Genomic DNA, 15,492 nt, shown 5'->3' with positions numbered 1-15,492 from the left:
TGTTTGTTTTTAAGCTAAATTACCAAGTCTGGCTTGGGATTTAATCCTCCTGCCTCAACCTCCTGCATGTTAGCATTACGGACTGGTGCCTAAATACATTAATTGGCTTTAGTTTTGATTCTAAAATCAGGGACCACTTCATTTCAAAAGTAGAATAAGTTGCCAGTGCTTGGGAGGCAGAGGCAGGCAGATCTCTGGGAATTGGATGTTATCCTCTACGAAGTTGCGGGGCTACAGTGAGATCCTGACTCAAATAAATTAATTCATTATTTAATTAAAAAAGAAAAAGCAGGAAGGAGAAGAAACAGTGTTCCAATCAGGCAGGCAGAAGGGGTTGGCGTTTATTTATACACAGAGAAAGGCTAAAGCCCTGGAGACAGGAAGTATACTGGTCATTTCAGTGACTCTTCGTGGGGCTGGAGGTGTATCCAGAGCAGGCATGAGGGTGACCCTCTCACCTTCTTCAGCCCCACACAGCCAGTTGGTTAATAACTGACAGCTTAACCGACAGCTCTCTCTTTTTTTCTTCCTTTTCCATTTTTATTAGGTATTTAGCTCATTTACATTTCCAATGCTTTACCAAAAGTCCCCCATAGCCACCCACCCCCGACAGCTCTCTTAATTTTACCAGTTTCTGATTGTACCAAGGGGAGAAGGTCAAATGTGTGTCCCTAACCGATCACATAAGTGTCCCCTTCTCCACGGTTCACCTGCAGCTTCTGAAGACCCACATCCTCTAGTCCGGGTGCACCCAGCACATTCCCTGATCCTCTGCTATAGGCACGGCCCACTCCCATGCCTGTCTGGGTCTCTGCCAAAAGCACGTGACAGCAACATGTTGAGAAGTCTGTCGTTAAGAATGAAAAGACGATGGTATGGTAGTTCACACCTGTAATTCTAGCATCTGCGAGGCAGCGGCAAGAGGATTTGGGTTCCAGGCTAGCCTAGGCTATAGAGTTAAACCCTGTCTCAAAACAACAAGAGCCAGGTGTGGTGGCCCACGCCTTTAATCCCAGCATTTGGGAGGCAGAGGCAGGTGGATTTCTGAGTTCGAAGTCAGCCTGGCCTACAGAGTGAGTTCCAGGACAACCAGGGCTATACAGAGAAACCCTGTCTCAAAAACAAAACAAAACAAAAAACAACAAAAAAAACCCCCAACCAAAACAACAACAACAGCAAAGACCCCAGCCAACCAACCAAGACATCAGGATGAGTAGAGCAAGGGTGGCTGTTTGACTAACTGATGACGACGATGATGGCCCGTGGATTTACTTAGGGTCACTGTACCCCTTATGTCCACTGCAGGGGACCCGAAAGTGCCAGTGCTGTACCACGTAGAGAGGATACGGACAGGAGCCAGCTTCTCAGTGCGCGCCGTGAAGGCTGTGCAGCATGGCAAGGCCATCTTCATCTGCCAGGCCTCCTTCCAGCAGATGCAGCCCAGCCCGCTGCAGCACCAGTTCTCCATGCCCTCCGTGCCCCCGCCAGAAGACCTGCTGGATCACGAGGCCCTCATTGACCAGTACTTAAGGTGAGGCCTGCGGATTCCAGAGAAGTGGGTTTTGTTTTTCTTCTTCAGTTTTTATGGTTTTATGGATGGGACCCCAGGATCCTAGTGTGCACTAGGTGTGCTCTACCACCGAGCCACACTCCAGACCTAAGACATGCACTACTTTGACCTATAGTAAAAACCACACTTAGGCCGGGCAGTGGTGGCGCACACACCTTTAATCCCAGCACTTGGGAGGCAGAGGCAGGTGGATTTCTGAGTTCGAGGCCAGACTGGTCTACAAAGTGAGTGCCAGGACAGCCAGGGCTACACAGAGAAACCTTGTCTCGAAAAAAACCACAAAAACCCAAAAAACAACAACAACAAAAAATCCACAGTTAGGCCCCTGGCATAATCTGCATGCCTTTAGAGACAGGCAAAGTCTGTGAGAGTTCCAAGCTAGCCTGGTCTACATGGGGGGGTCCCAGCCATCCAGCTCTATGTAGAGAGATCGTGCCTTTAAATAAAAAAGAAGACAGTACTAAGATGACTCAGTTTAGATACATTCTGATTATTTCTATACTATTCTCCATTTCCTTTTAAAAAATTAGTATGCATGCCACAGCATATGGAGGATGGAGGATGGCTGTGTGGAGTCTGTTCTCTTTTCTACCTTTACCTGGGCTCGGAGGATGGAACCCAGGTCCTCAGGCCTCTATGCCATCTCGCCTGCCCGCTCTTTTTTTTTTTTTTTTTTTCTTTTCGGTTTTTCGAGACAGGGTTTCTCTGTGTAGCCCTGGCTGTCCTGGAACTCACTCTGTAGACCAGGCTGGCCTCGAACTCAGAAATTCACCTGCCTCTGCCTCCCAAGTGCTGGGATTAAAGGCGTGCACCACCACGCCCAGCCCGCTCTTTATTTTTAAATGTATTTATGTATGTATTTATTTAAATATAGGAGAGCTCTGTCTGCATATACACCTACATGCCAGAAGAGGGCATCAGATCCCTTTATAGGTGGTTGTGAGCCACCATGTGGTTCCTGAGACTTGAACTCTTGACCTCTGGAAGAGCAACCAGTGCTCTTAACCGCTGAGCCATCTCTCCAGCCCACGTTTGTTTTGTTTTTTTTAAGATTTACTTATTTATTATATGTAAGTACACTGTAGCTGTCTTCAGAAACTCCAGAAGAGGGCATCAGATTTCATTACGGATGGTTGTGAGCCACCATGTGGTTGCTGGGATTTGAACTCTGGACCTTCAGAAGAGCAGTCGACGCTCTTAACCACTGAGCCATCTCGCCAGCCCACGTTTTTATTTTAATCAGTGTGTGTTGTATGAAGTCATGGGTCTCATTCTGACAGCTTCATGCATGTGTCTACTGTATTTTTATTACATGTTCCCACATTACCTCCCTCGCCCCCTTCCTCATGCAGTCCCAGGGCAGTGTTTTTAAGCTCTGGCTCCTTCTCATGAGTGGGCCAGGGAGCCTCTAAGTAGGTCTTGAGTATGTAGTCAAAGTATAAACTAGATCCCATCACTTGGGAGGCAGAGACAGATGGATCTCTGAGAGTCCCAGTTTAGCTAGGGCTACATGAGACCCTATCTCAAAAACATGGGGGTGGTCTGAAGAAATGGCTCAGCCATTAAGAGCACTTGCTACTCTTGCAAAGTGTGGTGGTCTGGGAGGTATACTCTGATAGAGCGTGTGCTTAGCATGCCCAAGACTCTAGATTCATCATCCCCAGTACTGCATGCACATATATATCAATATATACAGATATGTCTATATATACAGATATACATATATGCATATATAGATATATATGTATACAGAAATGTATGTATTTTATATACAGTATATAGGAGCAAAAAAAAAAAAAAAAGAGAGATATTAGAGCCCAGTGCATCTAGGGCAAGAGGCCTCTGAGCCACTTCAGTTTCAGTGTTAGCACATGTGCATGTGGGATCATAATGCAAAGCTTTGGGCAGAGCTTTACACTCAGCCAGCACAGGCAAGGGGTAGCTTTATTGTTATTAAAATATTGGTTGGGGCCAGTGAGATGGCTCAGCGGGAAGAGATGCTTGCTATACAAGTCGAATGAGCTGGGTTCAATCCCTGGAGCCCATGTAAAGGTGGGAGGAGAGAACTGATTCCACAGGTTGTCTCTGACCTTCACATAAAAATTGACCCTAGGTTCAATTCTCAGTTCTTTTTTTTTTTTTTTAAAGATTTATTTATTTATTATATGTAAGTACACTGTAGCTGTCTTCAGACACATCAGAAGAGGGAGTCAGATCTTGCTACGGATGGTTTTGAGCCACCATGTGGTTGCTGGGATTTGAACTCGGGACCTTTGGAAGAGCAGTCGGGTGCTCTTACCCACTGAGCCATCTCACCAGCCCTCAATTCTCAGTTCTTGAATGCAACAGTAAATGATTGAATCCAACAGTAAACGGCTGTTACAACTACTTGGTAAATAACTGGCCACCTCCAGTCCTGGGCTGCTGCCCTCCCTGCTTCAGGCCTATGGTGCAGCAGCTTTGGAGTTAACGCATAGCAGAATGAGGCCCTCCTCTGGGACCTTGCTGCAGAACGTGGCCCGCTGCTCAGTATCTTCACTTTAGTGTCTTCTCGATATTTTGACTCTTCCTTGGTAACATATTTCTCACTGAGATCACAACGAATAAAGTTTGAATTAAGTTTCGGCTCTGGATCTAGACACAGACACACATGGAGTCTGGCCAGAGTCTGTGCCTCTGTTAGTACCTACCTGCTATGGGACCTTCCATCCCCCAACCTCGCATGGTCCTAGATTCTTCATACGGGAGCAGTCATTTCTCCAGCTATGTTGCTTGTGTTGGATACTGGGGTGGTAGCAGCAGGGCATGAGGGATGGGTGTGGGTTCAGGAGACTGAATGGCCAGGATTCAAGTCTAGACTCTGTCCCTGATAGCTGTGTGAGTTTGGGCCAATGCTCACCCACTTAAATCCATACATTTGGTTATGACTTGAGCTAATCATAACTCCCACCTCAAGGTTGCTTTGAGAATTCAGTAAGAGGTGTATGGCACTTAGCTATGTAGGGGTGTGTGAGGCTTCGTGTGTGCAGAAATAAAAATAATGTATCATTGCTAAAGGAGCCTGACTTCAGGACTGTGCTCCTCAATAAGGTAGTAATGACCCTATAGGCTGCCTTAAGCTTATGAAATAGAACGAACAGTTCTTTTGTGTGTGTGGTGCTAGGGATCAAATTCCCCAGGGCTTGGTGCATGCTAGGCCGGCTCCTCATCCCACACTCTTCATTGATCTTGTTCTCTGGGTACAGCAGCCACATTGCAGGTTCTTAGTCTCATGTGGCTTAGTGGCTGCCACTGTGGACAGTACAGATGAACAGTCCACCAGACTGGTGGGTGGGAGCGGCAGAGCCTACTAAGTACTGAGGGTTCCATGGAAGTGGTGTCACCCGGCACAGTGCTTCCGACTGCTTAGATAGAGAATGCAGACACATCAGGAGGTCTCTGGAATGTCCAGTGATGAAGTGGTTAGATACATGAACTGCCTGATACCAGATCTCCCTCCATGCTCTGAGCAAGCCACCTGGGTTCCTGTGCTCACCTCTTACCAGCTGACCACACTTGCCAAATGACGTTGTGTCAGGGCTTGAGTTGTGGTTGTGTGCAGTGCTTGGATCAGTGCCTAGGCCTTAGCTGTGTCTGTTTGCTATGAGACAGGTCACATTATTACTGTCATGTTACAGGAGGGAAAAATCGGCTCAGAGAGATGACTAACTTCCCAAGGCTGAAGGGACGGGGAAGGGATTCATAGACTATATTGTTTGTCAGCACCATGAGGAGGCTTTGCAGAGCCCCCGTGGCAAATGGTGTGGATCAGAGGGGCAGCAGAGAGACGCCCCACCTCCCTGGATATCCTTGTTCCTGTGTTTACTTCCAGGGACCCTAACCTTCACAAGAAGTATCGAGTGGGGCTGAACCGAGTTGCTGCCCAGGAGGTACCTATTGAGATCAAGGTGGTGAACCCACCCACCCTGACCCAGCTGCAGGCACTGGAGCCCAAACAGATGTTCTGGGTGCGTGCCCGGGGCTACATTGGTAAGATGACCCACAATTCGGAGGAATGCACTTCAGGAGTCTAGGCCTTGCCACACTCATTGCCCTCTGTGGCTTGGCTATACCACTCTCTGGCCTGTTTCCTAATCTCTTACCAGAGTCCTTACCCTTTAACATGAGAACCATTGTTGGACCTTTCTGGGGAGAAGCAAGCTACCATGCTGAAATTCTTACCTAGGTCAGCAGCTAACAATGGATGTCTTTGTGCAAATTGGTTCTAGGACCAGAGAGAGTGGCTGGGGCGAGAGACTTGGGAAGAGCGGGTTTACATTTAACTTACCTCTGTCCTCTCTTAGTCCTTCCTTATCCTTACACACAAAGCCCCTACTTGGGTCAGGTGCCCTTGCACAATGACTCATTTGTGTATGGCAGCCCCTTTCTCCCCCACCTCCCTGCAGGTCCTGAGCTGGAAAAGCCAGGAGCCCAGGGCTGATGGGATTGGGACCTGTTGCAGGGGAAGGTGACATCAAGATGCATTGCTGTGTGGCTGCTTATATCTCTGACTACGCCTTCCTGGGTACAGCACTGCTGCCCCACCAGTCCAAGTATAAGGTGAACTTCATGGCGTCACTGGATCACTCCATGTGGTTTCATGCCCCATTCCGAGCCGACCACTGGATGCTGTACGAGTGTGAGAGCCCCTGGGCTGGTGAGTGTGGGCCCAGGGTCCGTGTCTGTAGGATGAGAGGGAACCTGCTTGGTTTTTAGATGATGCTGCCTCTCTGCCTCTCGCCACTTCCTGGGGCTGCTGCACAGGCTTCTTGCACTGTGGCCCCTCTTAGTATTTGTGCTGTCCTCAAAAATTTAGGAACATCCAGGAACGACTGACTTTATCTGAGACCATTACAGGTGGCCAGGCAACTTTAGATCCCCTGTGTGAACTTGGGCAAATCCGTTTTGAAGCTTCTTTTGGTTTTGATTTTTGAAACCAACCAGAGTCTCATGTACCCTTGCTGGTCCTGAGCTCTATATGGAGTAGAGCCCAGCCTTGAATTCATGCTCCTCCTGGCTCCACGTCCCAAGTGCTGGGAGCCACTGTATCCTGCTTCTCGGTTTTTTCATCTGGATAAATAGGCTTATGTTAGACTGCACCATCTAAACCCCAGAAGCCACCAGACTGCCACTAGAGGGAGCTGTTTCTAAGCAGATTGCATTGTGCCCCCGCAGGTCCTGGAGCAGGTCCAGCAAAGTGCCTTGTCTTTTTAGAGTCACATGTATCTTAGGTTAGCCTTGAGCTCACTCTGTAACTGAAGGTGACTGCGGGGATCGAATCCAGGCCCCTTGTATGCTAGGCAAGCACCCTGTTAACTGAGTTACAGCCTCAGAAAACTGGGCTTTTGGCTTTTTCTGTTTTTTTTTTTTGTTTTGTTTTGTTTTTTGTTTTTTTTTTTTGTTTTTTTTTTTTTTTTGAGATAGGGTTTCTCTGTATAGCCCTAGCTGTCCTGGAACTCACTCTGTAGACTAGGCTGGCCTCGAGCTCAGAAATCCACCTGCCCTTGCCTCCCAAGTGCTGAGATTAAACACTTCCCAGCACGGTTTTGGTTTTTCAAGATAGGTTTTCTCTGTGTAGCTCTGGCTTGCTTGGAACCTGCTTCTGTAGACCAGGCTGGCCTTGAACTTACAGGGATCCATCTGCCTCTGCATCTTGAGTGTTGAGATTAAATGTGTGCACTGCCACCACCTGGCTATAAACTGTATTTCTAAGGAGCTCCCTGAGTGATTCTGTGAGTTAGCACAGTGGGGCAGGGCACTGTGGTCTGTAGGGGCACCACTTCTAGATGCTCCTTGTAGGGGACAGAGAGAAACCCAGACTCCACAAAGTCTCCTGTTAGAACCTGGCTTCTTTTATAGTAAAGTACACTTCAAAGGAAGAAAAGCTTTGCTTTATAAATGGATGAAGCTTAAGCTGCTCCTTATGGTCAGGAAAGGGTTACTCGAGTACAGACACCATCGCTGCGCAGGATTCGTGACCTTGAAGTTAGGACACTCAGTCAGCTTTGGCCTGATCCTCGGGGCCGAGTTCCTGAGCCTGGTTGTACTTTAGTGTCATTGTCTGGAAAACAGGACAGGGAGTGACGCTCACACCCTGTGGCTAAAGCAGACCTCAGTGGGCTCTGCTGTGTCACCTGAAGCTAGCCTCCTGAGGATAACTAGGCCAGGCTCAGAGCCACCAAGGGAAAGATAGAGAAAGGAGGCCACACACTTTGAGGGCTCTAGATCCTCTCAGGTGCACCCTCCCCCTTGTGGTGGTGTGGGTGAATTACCAGCTGGAAGGACTTGGCTTTGTGTGTCAGAAAGGAAAGAATGGGATTCTGACAGGTGGCCAGAGATGTGGCAGTCTGCTTGGCCAAGCCTTTGGAGACTTGTCAGAGCCCCTCTGATCTTTTTGAGAAGTGAGCAGATACGTGAAAGTGCTTTTAAACCATCAAGTGGTGCTGGGGTGTGAGGATCCCTCCAACCCCCGGTGACTATAATAGGCTCACACAGGGGCACTTGGCACTTTGGAATCATGATGTTCCAGTGTGCGGTTGTATGGGGACAGCTCTGCCCTGTGTCAGATCCTTTGCAGGCAAAGCACGCTTGTGCTGAAGCAGGGGCCATCTCACCTTCTCCTTGCTTACAGGTGGCTCTCGAGGGCTGGTGCATGGGCGGCTGTGGCGTCGGGATGGGGTCCTTGCTGTGACCTGTGCCCAGGAGGGTGTGATCCGATTGAAGCCTCAGGTGTCAGAGAGTAAGCTATAGTGAAAGATGCCTGGCTCGGCCTGGGGCTAAAAGGACTTTGCACTGCCATTTCTGAGGCAGGAGTCACAGTTGAGAGCTGGGCTTCCTGCCTCTTACATACAATAAAGAGATTGCTAACACTGGAGTAGCTGACCTTTAATAGAACTACAGCCCTCCCCGTGCCTCTGACTTCCAGGACTACAGTCGCAGTCCCCAGCCCTTCACCAAACTGTTTCACTGGTTTAGAGGCCCATGGATACAGAGACATACTGATTCTGACCTTGGCCACAGCCTCCAGCTGTGGTAGGCTGAAGAGCCCATGCCAAGACTTCCTCCTGGTGTTATCCTAGGGTAACCCCAGCCAAAGCCTGCTCGGAGTCCTGTCTGGCATAATAAAGTTCCCCTCAGTCTGCTGCAGACTCTTTCTGGAACTACTCAATAGGCTCCCAGCTGCTGTGTCCTCAGCCCCTGTCCCCTAACCTGGGCCAGCCTGTCTCCTAGGCATGGCCTTAAGACAGGAGGAAATTAGTCCAGCACCTCTTTGATGAGCAGCTCCTTGAGGCTGGGCGGTGGGGTAGAGGTAAGGCCTGCTTCCTGTAGTGCCTGGAGCTGGGCCTCCGACTGCCGTTTGTCCAGGCCCAGGCGCCAGGAGAGCCGGACATGGGCCTCAAGAAAGGGTGCCAGGAAAGGATGGGGTCTCTTGTCCCCCAGCAGCTGCAGGGCCTTCTCACTGCAGGCTCGGGCTTCCCCGGGATCCTCCAGCTCCTGATGGCACACGGCCAGCCCAGCCAGAGTCAACAGGGGACGGTCTGGGCCAGATGGGGTGCCCAACTGGGTCTGCAGCTGCCAGGCGTTGGCCCACAATGCCAGAGCCTCACGATAAAGACCAGTGCAGGTGAGGCTCTGTGCCCGCCGCAACTCGGGCAGCACAAAGAAGTCCTGCAGGTCCGGAGCTTGGCGTAGCTCTGGCACTGCCTGCAGGTGGCCCAAAAACTGTTCAAAGGCCCTGCTGCGACGGGCAATGGTTTCTGCAGTAAAGTTCCGGCGCAGGCGCTTACGGGGAAAGGAGATGGCAGACATGGGGCCCCGGAATTGCCGCTGCAGGTTTCTGTGCAGCCGCTCAAAGTCCGAGTATCGGCGAGAGATCTGGGCTGGCTGGCGATCTGGTGGCCCTGGGCCCATCACGGCGAGGGTGTAGAGCTGTAGGAAGGGTGGATGTCAGGGCTGATGTAAAACCTCGGTGGGTCTCTTCCCTCCCTCCCGTCCATACTCCGGGCTCTGCTCTTCCACCTCACCTCTTCTGAGACTGGCTAGGAGGAAGCTGCAGAGCTTACCTTACCTTACCTGAGGCTCCTCTGAAATGACCCAGGCCCAAGGTAGCATGGGGGAAAAAAGACAGAAATGAGTTTCAATGTCTGGGGCTGCCACCATGTTACTGCTCCGGGAAATGCCCAGCCCCTTGGGAGTTGGTTGTTGGGAAAGCCTTAGGAAAGCCAGGGGTGAACTGAAACCCAGACCCCTCTTTTGGGCGTCTGAGCCTTCTGAGAGCCAGCTAGGAACTATGTGCCACTCTGGATACATTACTGGCCAAGCTCGTTCACACCAGACCAAAGGATGGGTCTTCAGACAGCCTCAGTAGCAAAAATGATGGATTGGGACTCATGTAACCGCAAGTCAGCCTCCTTCCTGTGACCCAGGCAGAGCAGGGTCTCAGATCTTCCTGTGCTCTGGTTAGAAGTTCCTAGGCTCAGGCCACTTTTGCTCAGGGATGCCCGGCTTTGGTGCTCAAGGTTTCTAGGTGTCGCACGCACACTGGAGTACACTGCATCAGAAACAGGGTGGTTCCTGATGCTCTCGGATTCCTTTCTGGTTTTGTCCCTTGAGACAGTCTCACCGTGTAGCCCATGATGGCCTCTAATTCACAATCTGACACAGCCTCCTGAACGGTAGGATTAAAGGAATGTAACTCCATGCCCAGCCTCTTCAATTCTTTTTTTGTTGTTTTTGTTTTGGGTTTAGTGTCTGTCTGTCTCTGTTGTTGTTGTTGTGTTTGGACACACACCCGAGTCTGATGCCATAGTTTACAAATGGAGGTTAGAGGAAACCTTTCAGGATTCTGTTTTCCTCTTCCATCATGAGATTTGAGGACAGCTCAGGTCATCGGGTCATGACAAGTGCTGGGCTATTTAGTTTGGCAAGACGGTGTTTTGGTTTTTGAGAGTCTCCTGGGTCCTGGCTGACCTCAAGCTTGTTCTGTAGTCAAGTGCTGACACTACAGGATTACCCAACCACACCCAGTGTATGCAGAGCGGGGGATGGAAGCCAGAGCTTTGTGTGTGCCAGCCAGGTACTCTACCAGTGAAGCAAGCCACACTGCCAGCCCTCTGCAGTAATCCAAGGTCTCTATAGCCCAGGCTAGCCTTGAACTTTTGGTGTTCCTCTTGCCTTAGCTCCAAGGGTTGGGATTATAGGCATAAGGCACCATAAATGGCTTGCTTGCTCGTTTCTTTCCTTCCTTCCTTCCTTCCTTCCTTCCTTCCTTCCTTCCTTCCTTCCTTCCTTCCTTCCTTCCTTCCACCATGGGTTCTGGAGGTTAAACTCAGGTTGTCAGGCAAACACCTTTTCGGGCTGAGCCCTTTCCCTGACCCCCTAGGAGCTTTTTCAAGGAAACCAAAGGCTATAATGATTCCTGCTTGGTAAACACTAACCAGGATGCCTACAGATCCGAGTCCCCACAGATCCGAGATCCAAGGTAAGGATCAGTTAGGACTAATGAGGATCGATGCCAAGCTGACGGTTTAAATGGGGCACCTGCAAGGGTCCACATTAAAGGGCTACCCAGCATATCCAGACATTTCCCCCAAGTATATCCAATGGGGCTGCCAGTAGCCCCGTTATTCCAGTTAGGCTTACCTGGTCTTTCTTTTTTTGAAGATTCACAGTGCATTAAAACAACAAAAACCCATTTCACACCCATCCGCCCTGTATTGTTCAAACAGACAGACTAGATACTGTTTCCTTTCTTTTTTTTTCCCCAGGCTGGCTTTGAACTCCTGATCTTCATGCCTCCATCTCCCAAGTACTGGACAAACACCCACCCGCCAGGCCTCGCTCTTTTCTTGTTTTTCTACAACTCTAAGAAAAGGTGTTTTCCACAGGACACACTGTAGGAAGAGCTGCTCTGCATCAATCTTTTATGTATATAAGTTGATTTTTAAAATGCTAACATGCTTATTCTTAAAGAATTTTATGTACATATAAAACTACTTTGAGGGCTGGCGAGATGGCTCAGTGGTTAAGAGCGCCGACTGCTCTTCCAAAGGTCCCGAGTTCAAATCCCAGAAACCACATGGTGGCTCACAACCATCTGTAACGAAATCTGACGCCCTCTTCTGGTGTGTCTGAAGACAGCTACAGTGTACTTACATATAATAAATAAATAAATCTAAAAACAAAAAACAAAAAAAAAAACCTACTTTGATCATATTTATTCCTCACTCTTCCCTTCTATTTTTATTTTTAAATTTTTGCCAAAGACCATTTCCTATCCGCGTAGGTAACAGTGGTTGTGGTTGTTGGGGCTCGGCTGTAGGTCAGTGACCACGATCTTCCTAACTTGTGTGAGGCCATGGGTTCCATTGCAGTAGCACAGCATGGTGTGACTGCTGTTCTGTCGACTGCCTCGTGCTGGACCACACATCTCCATCCTGCTGTCACTTAACCATCAACAGCCCTGCAAGGTCAGTCTCTGGTCTCTGTCAGCTGAGGAAGCAGGCTCCAAGAGGGAGTGAAGGGCACAACCCTGGCTCTGAGACCTGATGCTAAAGCCCTTACTCTTGACCTCCAGGGGAAGAAATATGGAGACATGGGATGCCCACTGTACGGAGGAGGAAGCTTCATTTTCTAGACACAGGAGAGGACAGAAGATGGCCCCTGCCACCCCTCCCCCCCTTTTTTTAAGGCTTTTCACCTAGGTCTCCTGGGTCACGCACATTCCTTTCTGAGAGAGCTGTTCTTTGTTGACTGACCCTTGGTATCTCCTTCCTGTGCATGACCCCTTACCCACCTCTGAGCTCTGGAACATTTGCCACTTAAGACTGGACCGTCAGGGGCTAGGAGTGTGTAGGTGGTGGTACAGCATCTACTCCGCATGCATGGGATTTGATGCTTAACAAGATCTAAAGCCTGCATTACCTCTCCCTGAACAAAGTGGAGCAGTCATGGGTGTGGTCCTTGTTACTAACAGCAACAGAGAAGGGTGGAGGGACCCAGATGCGGGCCAGGCCTCCAGGGCCCCTGTCCTGCTGAATCAGAGGTAGAAGAAGGAAGGGACAAGCTGGGAGTTGTCACTGTCAGGGCAGACCAGGACCAGCTAGCTCAGATGGGTTTCAGACCTGAAGGGGGCAGAACCCGGTGGATCTGTCTCTCTGCCAGTCTCTTCCCTTCACACAGCAAGGGAAACAGGGACTCTAGGCCTGGCTCCAGACTGCTCTCTACTCCTTAGCCCTGACGGTGCTGGAGGTGGGAATGCTGGAGAGCGGATTCACCAGGAGGTTGCAGCAGCCTCTCCATACCTGACATTGCCAATCTAAAGTTAAATAACAATACAGGCTGAATATCCCTTATCCAAGATCAGAAATCAATAGTTCAGATTTTGGAATATTTGCATATATATGTACACACACATACACACATATATATGTACATATGTGTATATATATACACACACACATATATTTCTTAGAGAAATAGGACTCAAGTCTAAATACAGGATCAGTACAGTAAATAAATAGTGTGAGACTGGGTCTCATGTCTTCCAGGAGACTGGCTTTGAGCTTCTGTAGCTGAGGGTGATCTTGAACCCCTGACCCGACTCCCCTTTCAAGTGCTGGGCCCATAGGTATGAGCCACCACCACACCCATTTATGCAGAACCGAGCCAGCGCTCCGGTCCACCGAGCATTCATTACATCTTCTAAACTCGAATTTCTGATGCACTTTATGGACACAGCCTGAAGGCAGTTTGGCTTTTGTTTGTTTTGAGACAGGCATGGTTTTCCGTAGCCCAAGCTGGTCTCGCTTAGTATCCGGACTGCCCTTAAACTGACACATTTGCTCTACTTCCGAACTGCATGAGCACACTCAGCTCCGGGCAATTCCCTATCATTTCCGGGGTTTGGGATAAAGCTCAGAGGTCTGCAGCACTATAAGCAGCTGCTATATCAATGAGATACATTCCAATTTGTTGTTTGGCTTTTTTTTTTTTTTTTTTTTTTTTTTTGAGACAGGATCTAAATATGTAGCCGTAGTTAGCCTTGAACTTGGGGGCAGTCTTATTGCTTCAGCCTTTCAAGTCCCTGTGCAATATTTTTTAAATGGGCCTACATTTTGCACACATATCAAGTGAAGTTAGGTGTGGAATTTTCCACTTGCGGCCTCACGTGGACACTCAAATGCTTCAGATTTTCAAGCATTTCAGATTGGGGAATTTGACACTATACAGCTACAGTTTTAATCTATCACAGTGCCAGACAATGCTAAGGTTTCCCTGCGCCTGGCCTCATTTACCTCCTATTATAATCCCATGTATTGCCTATTGCTCAAAAGAGGAAACTGGGGGCCACTGAGGCCACAGAACCCACCCAAGGGGAAGCCACTGGTAAACACAGGGGATGTGAATCAAGACTGGTCTGGATCCAAAGCCCATTTCCTTAATCCTGACCCATGCCACTGGGTCTCAATACTGTGTCCTGCTGCGGTTGACAGAAACCCACAGGGTACAGAAAGAAACACACATCAGTTCTCGTAACCTCAAGACTAGGACAGGAGGCAACTCCTAAGGCCACATTCTCAGTTTTAGAGAAACTAAGTCATTTGCCTGAGGACGTGTTCAGTTGACACCCATCTTCTCATCTGGTCTCAGTTCCCCCAGGTGTAAAATAAGGACATCCTTTTATAACTGCATGGCCACGACCCCCGCCCCAAAATCTGTGCTATTTCCTTTCTCTCAGCTAGACATCTAGACTCGCTGCTCAAGGGTTCCTGGAACCTCACTCACCACGTACTTGGAGGGAGGGTCTTTGACAACATTGGCGCTGGTCACCTCAAAGAGCAGCCTCTGTGGAACTAGGGTGTTCCGAGACTTTTTCCAGAAATCCTGCAGCTGGCGGGCCAGGAGTTGACTGCTCCGTTGTCCATCAGGTGGGGGACTTCGTTCTGCACAAGCACATGACCCGTCATTATGGGGGTGGCTAGCTCCAGAGTTAACGTAAACAAAATGCCATGACCTCATTCACAGAAGCGAGATGTGCTTCACCCCAGCGCCTGGCTTACAGTGGATGCTAAACCTCCACCCGAAGCAGCTAGCACACACGTTTGTTTCCCTGGTCCTGTGCATTTAATATCTACAAAAAACCCGAGATGGTGTGATTCCCATAGTGTTGTGAGTCAAGGTCACACAGCCAAACCGTGTCTGGAAGAGCTTATAGTGTCAATAGTTTCAGAGAGAAAACTCAGGATGCCCTCGGACCGCGTCCAGCGGGGAGGCCTAACCGAGCCCCGGGGTTCCTGTCTGTCCTCCCGCACTCGCCTGCGTCTTCTCCCGATGCCCCGTCTCCTGAGGGCGGCGAGTCGAGGCCCGCCTCGTCGTCCTCGTCTTCGTCGTCAGGGTCATCCTCCGCACTAGTGAAGCTGAGGGTGCCACTGAGGCGGGAGGACAGGCCCTCGGCGTCATCGTCCTCCAGCTCTGAGCTCTCAGGGAACTGCTCGGCCTCTGGGCCCGCCGCCGCCTCCCCGGGGCCATCGCTGGCCAGGGCGTGTCGCAGCCGGTGTAGGAGCCGCGAGGCCATGGCACCCAGGGGGGAGCGCGCCACGCTGGGTCCAGGGCTGAAGAGGGAGGGGACCCCCGCCCGGAGAGGGACCCGGGGGCGTGTCAGGGGCGTGGCACAAGAGGCCACGCCCACGGGCCGCGGCCGCTGGGGACGTGCGGGAGGCCGGCCTCTGCCCTGTTCCTCCCGCAGGCCGGGACGCGCCTCCACCCACCGCGTCCCAAGTGCGTTCGGGGCGGGCTCCCGGGATTTGGTGCAGCAGCCTGGCGGATTTAAGAGGCTCTCCGCCCAGGCAGCTCACGGCGCCGCCTCGCTGCTTCCTGCCGCC

The 15,492-nt window shown here is 50.2% G+C and overlaps 2 protein-coding genes across 18 annotated transcripts in view; one reads left to right on the top strand and one right to left on the bottom strand.

The window, feature by feature from the left end:
* The window catches only part of Acot8 (acyl-CoA thioesterase 8), a 27,452-nt gene extending 18,969 nt beyond the window's left edge, over positions 1-8,483 (top strand). For 6 of the 8 annotated variants that reach the window (XM_006498831.4, XM_006498829.2, NM_133240.2 and 3 more), the window contains 4 exons: positions 1,306-1,531; positions 5,442-5,599; positions 6,072-6,266; positions 8,241-8,483. In XM_006498831.4, the coding sequence (XP_006498894.1) occupies positions 1,434-1,531; positions 5,442-5,599; positions 6,072-6,266; positions 8,241-8,359 (570 nt within the window). In that variant the 5' untranslated portion in view covers positions 1,306-1,433 and the 3' untranslated portion in view covers positions 8,360-8,483. Of the gene's footprint in view, positions 1-1,305; positions 1,532-5,441; positions 5,600-6,015; positions 6,267-8,240 lie in introns of all 8 variants that reach the window. The other 2 variants (XR_001781109.2, NM_001362756.1) reach the window with 2 other exon arrangements.
* Snx21 (sorting nexin family member 21) lies at positions 7,441-15,492 on the bottom strand. 10 transcript variants are annotated; one of them, XR_003949535.1, is made up of 5 exons: positions 14,927-15,492; positions 14,396-14,553; positions 9,683-9,709; positions 8,224-9,538; positions 7,441-7,670 (listed from the first exon to the last, which is right to left on the bottom strand). XR_003949535.1 is itself a non-coding variant. In XM_030246444.1 (4 exons), exons 1-4 carry the CDS (start codon positions 15,183-15,185, stop codon positions 8,864-8,866), a joined length of 1,119 nt encoding a protein of 372 aa, XP_030102304.1. In that variant the 5' UTR covers positions 15,186-15,492; the 3' UTR covers positions 7,441-8,863. The 10 variants fall into 10 exon arrangements, 9 of the variants coding, with proteins under 9 accessions (XP_030102304.1, XP_006498593.1, XP_006498591.1 ...); XM_030246444.1 differs by having other exon boundaries at positions 7,441-9,538; XM_006498530.4 differs by having other exon boundaries at positions 7,441-9,538; positions 9,683-9,693; positions 14,927-15,438.

This window comes from Mus musculus, chromosome 2, assembly GCF_000001635.26.
Source record: "Mus musculus strain C57BL/6J chromosome 2, GRCm38.p6 C57BL/6J".
Lineage (NCBI taxonomy): Eukaryota > Metazoa > Chordata > Mammalia > Rodentia > Muridae > Mus > Mus musculus.
This window is presented reverse-complemented; position numbering and strand designations above follow the sequence as displayed.

Excerpts from the sequence above, each read along its gene's own strand:
- Snx21 (XM_030246444.1), bottom strand. The coding sequence starts at position 15,185 with ATGGCCTCGCGGCTCCTACACCGGCTGCGACACGCCCTGGCCAGCGAT. Across the intron at positions 14,554-14,926 it reads GGCATCGGGAGAAGACGCAG|AACGAAGTCCCCCACCTGAT; the intron begins GCGAGTGCGGGA and ends GTGCTTGTGCAG. Across the intron at positions 9,710-14,395 it reads ACCCTCCCTCCAAGTACGTG|GCCTGGGTCATTTCAGAGGA; the intron begins GTGAGTGAGGTT and ends ATGCTACCTTGG.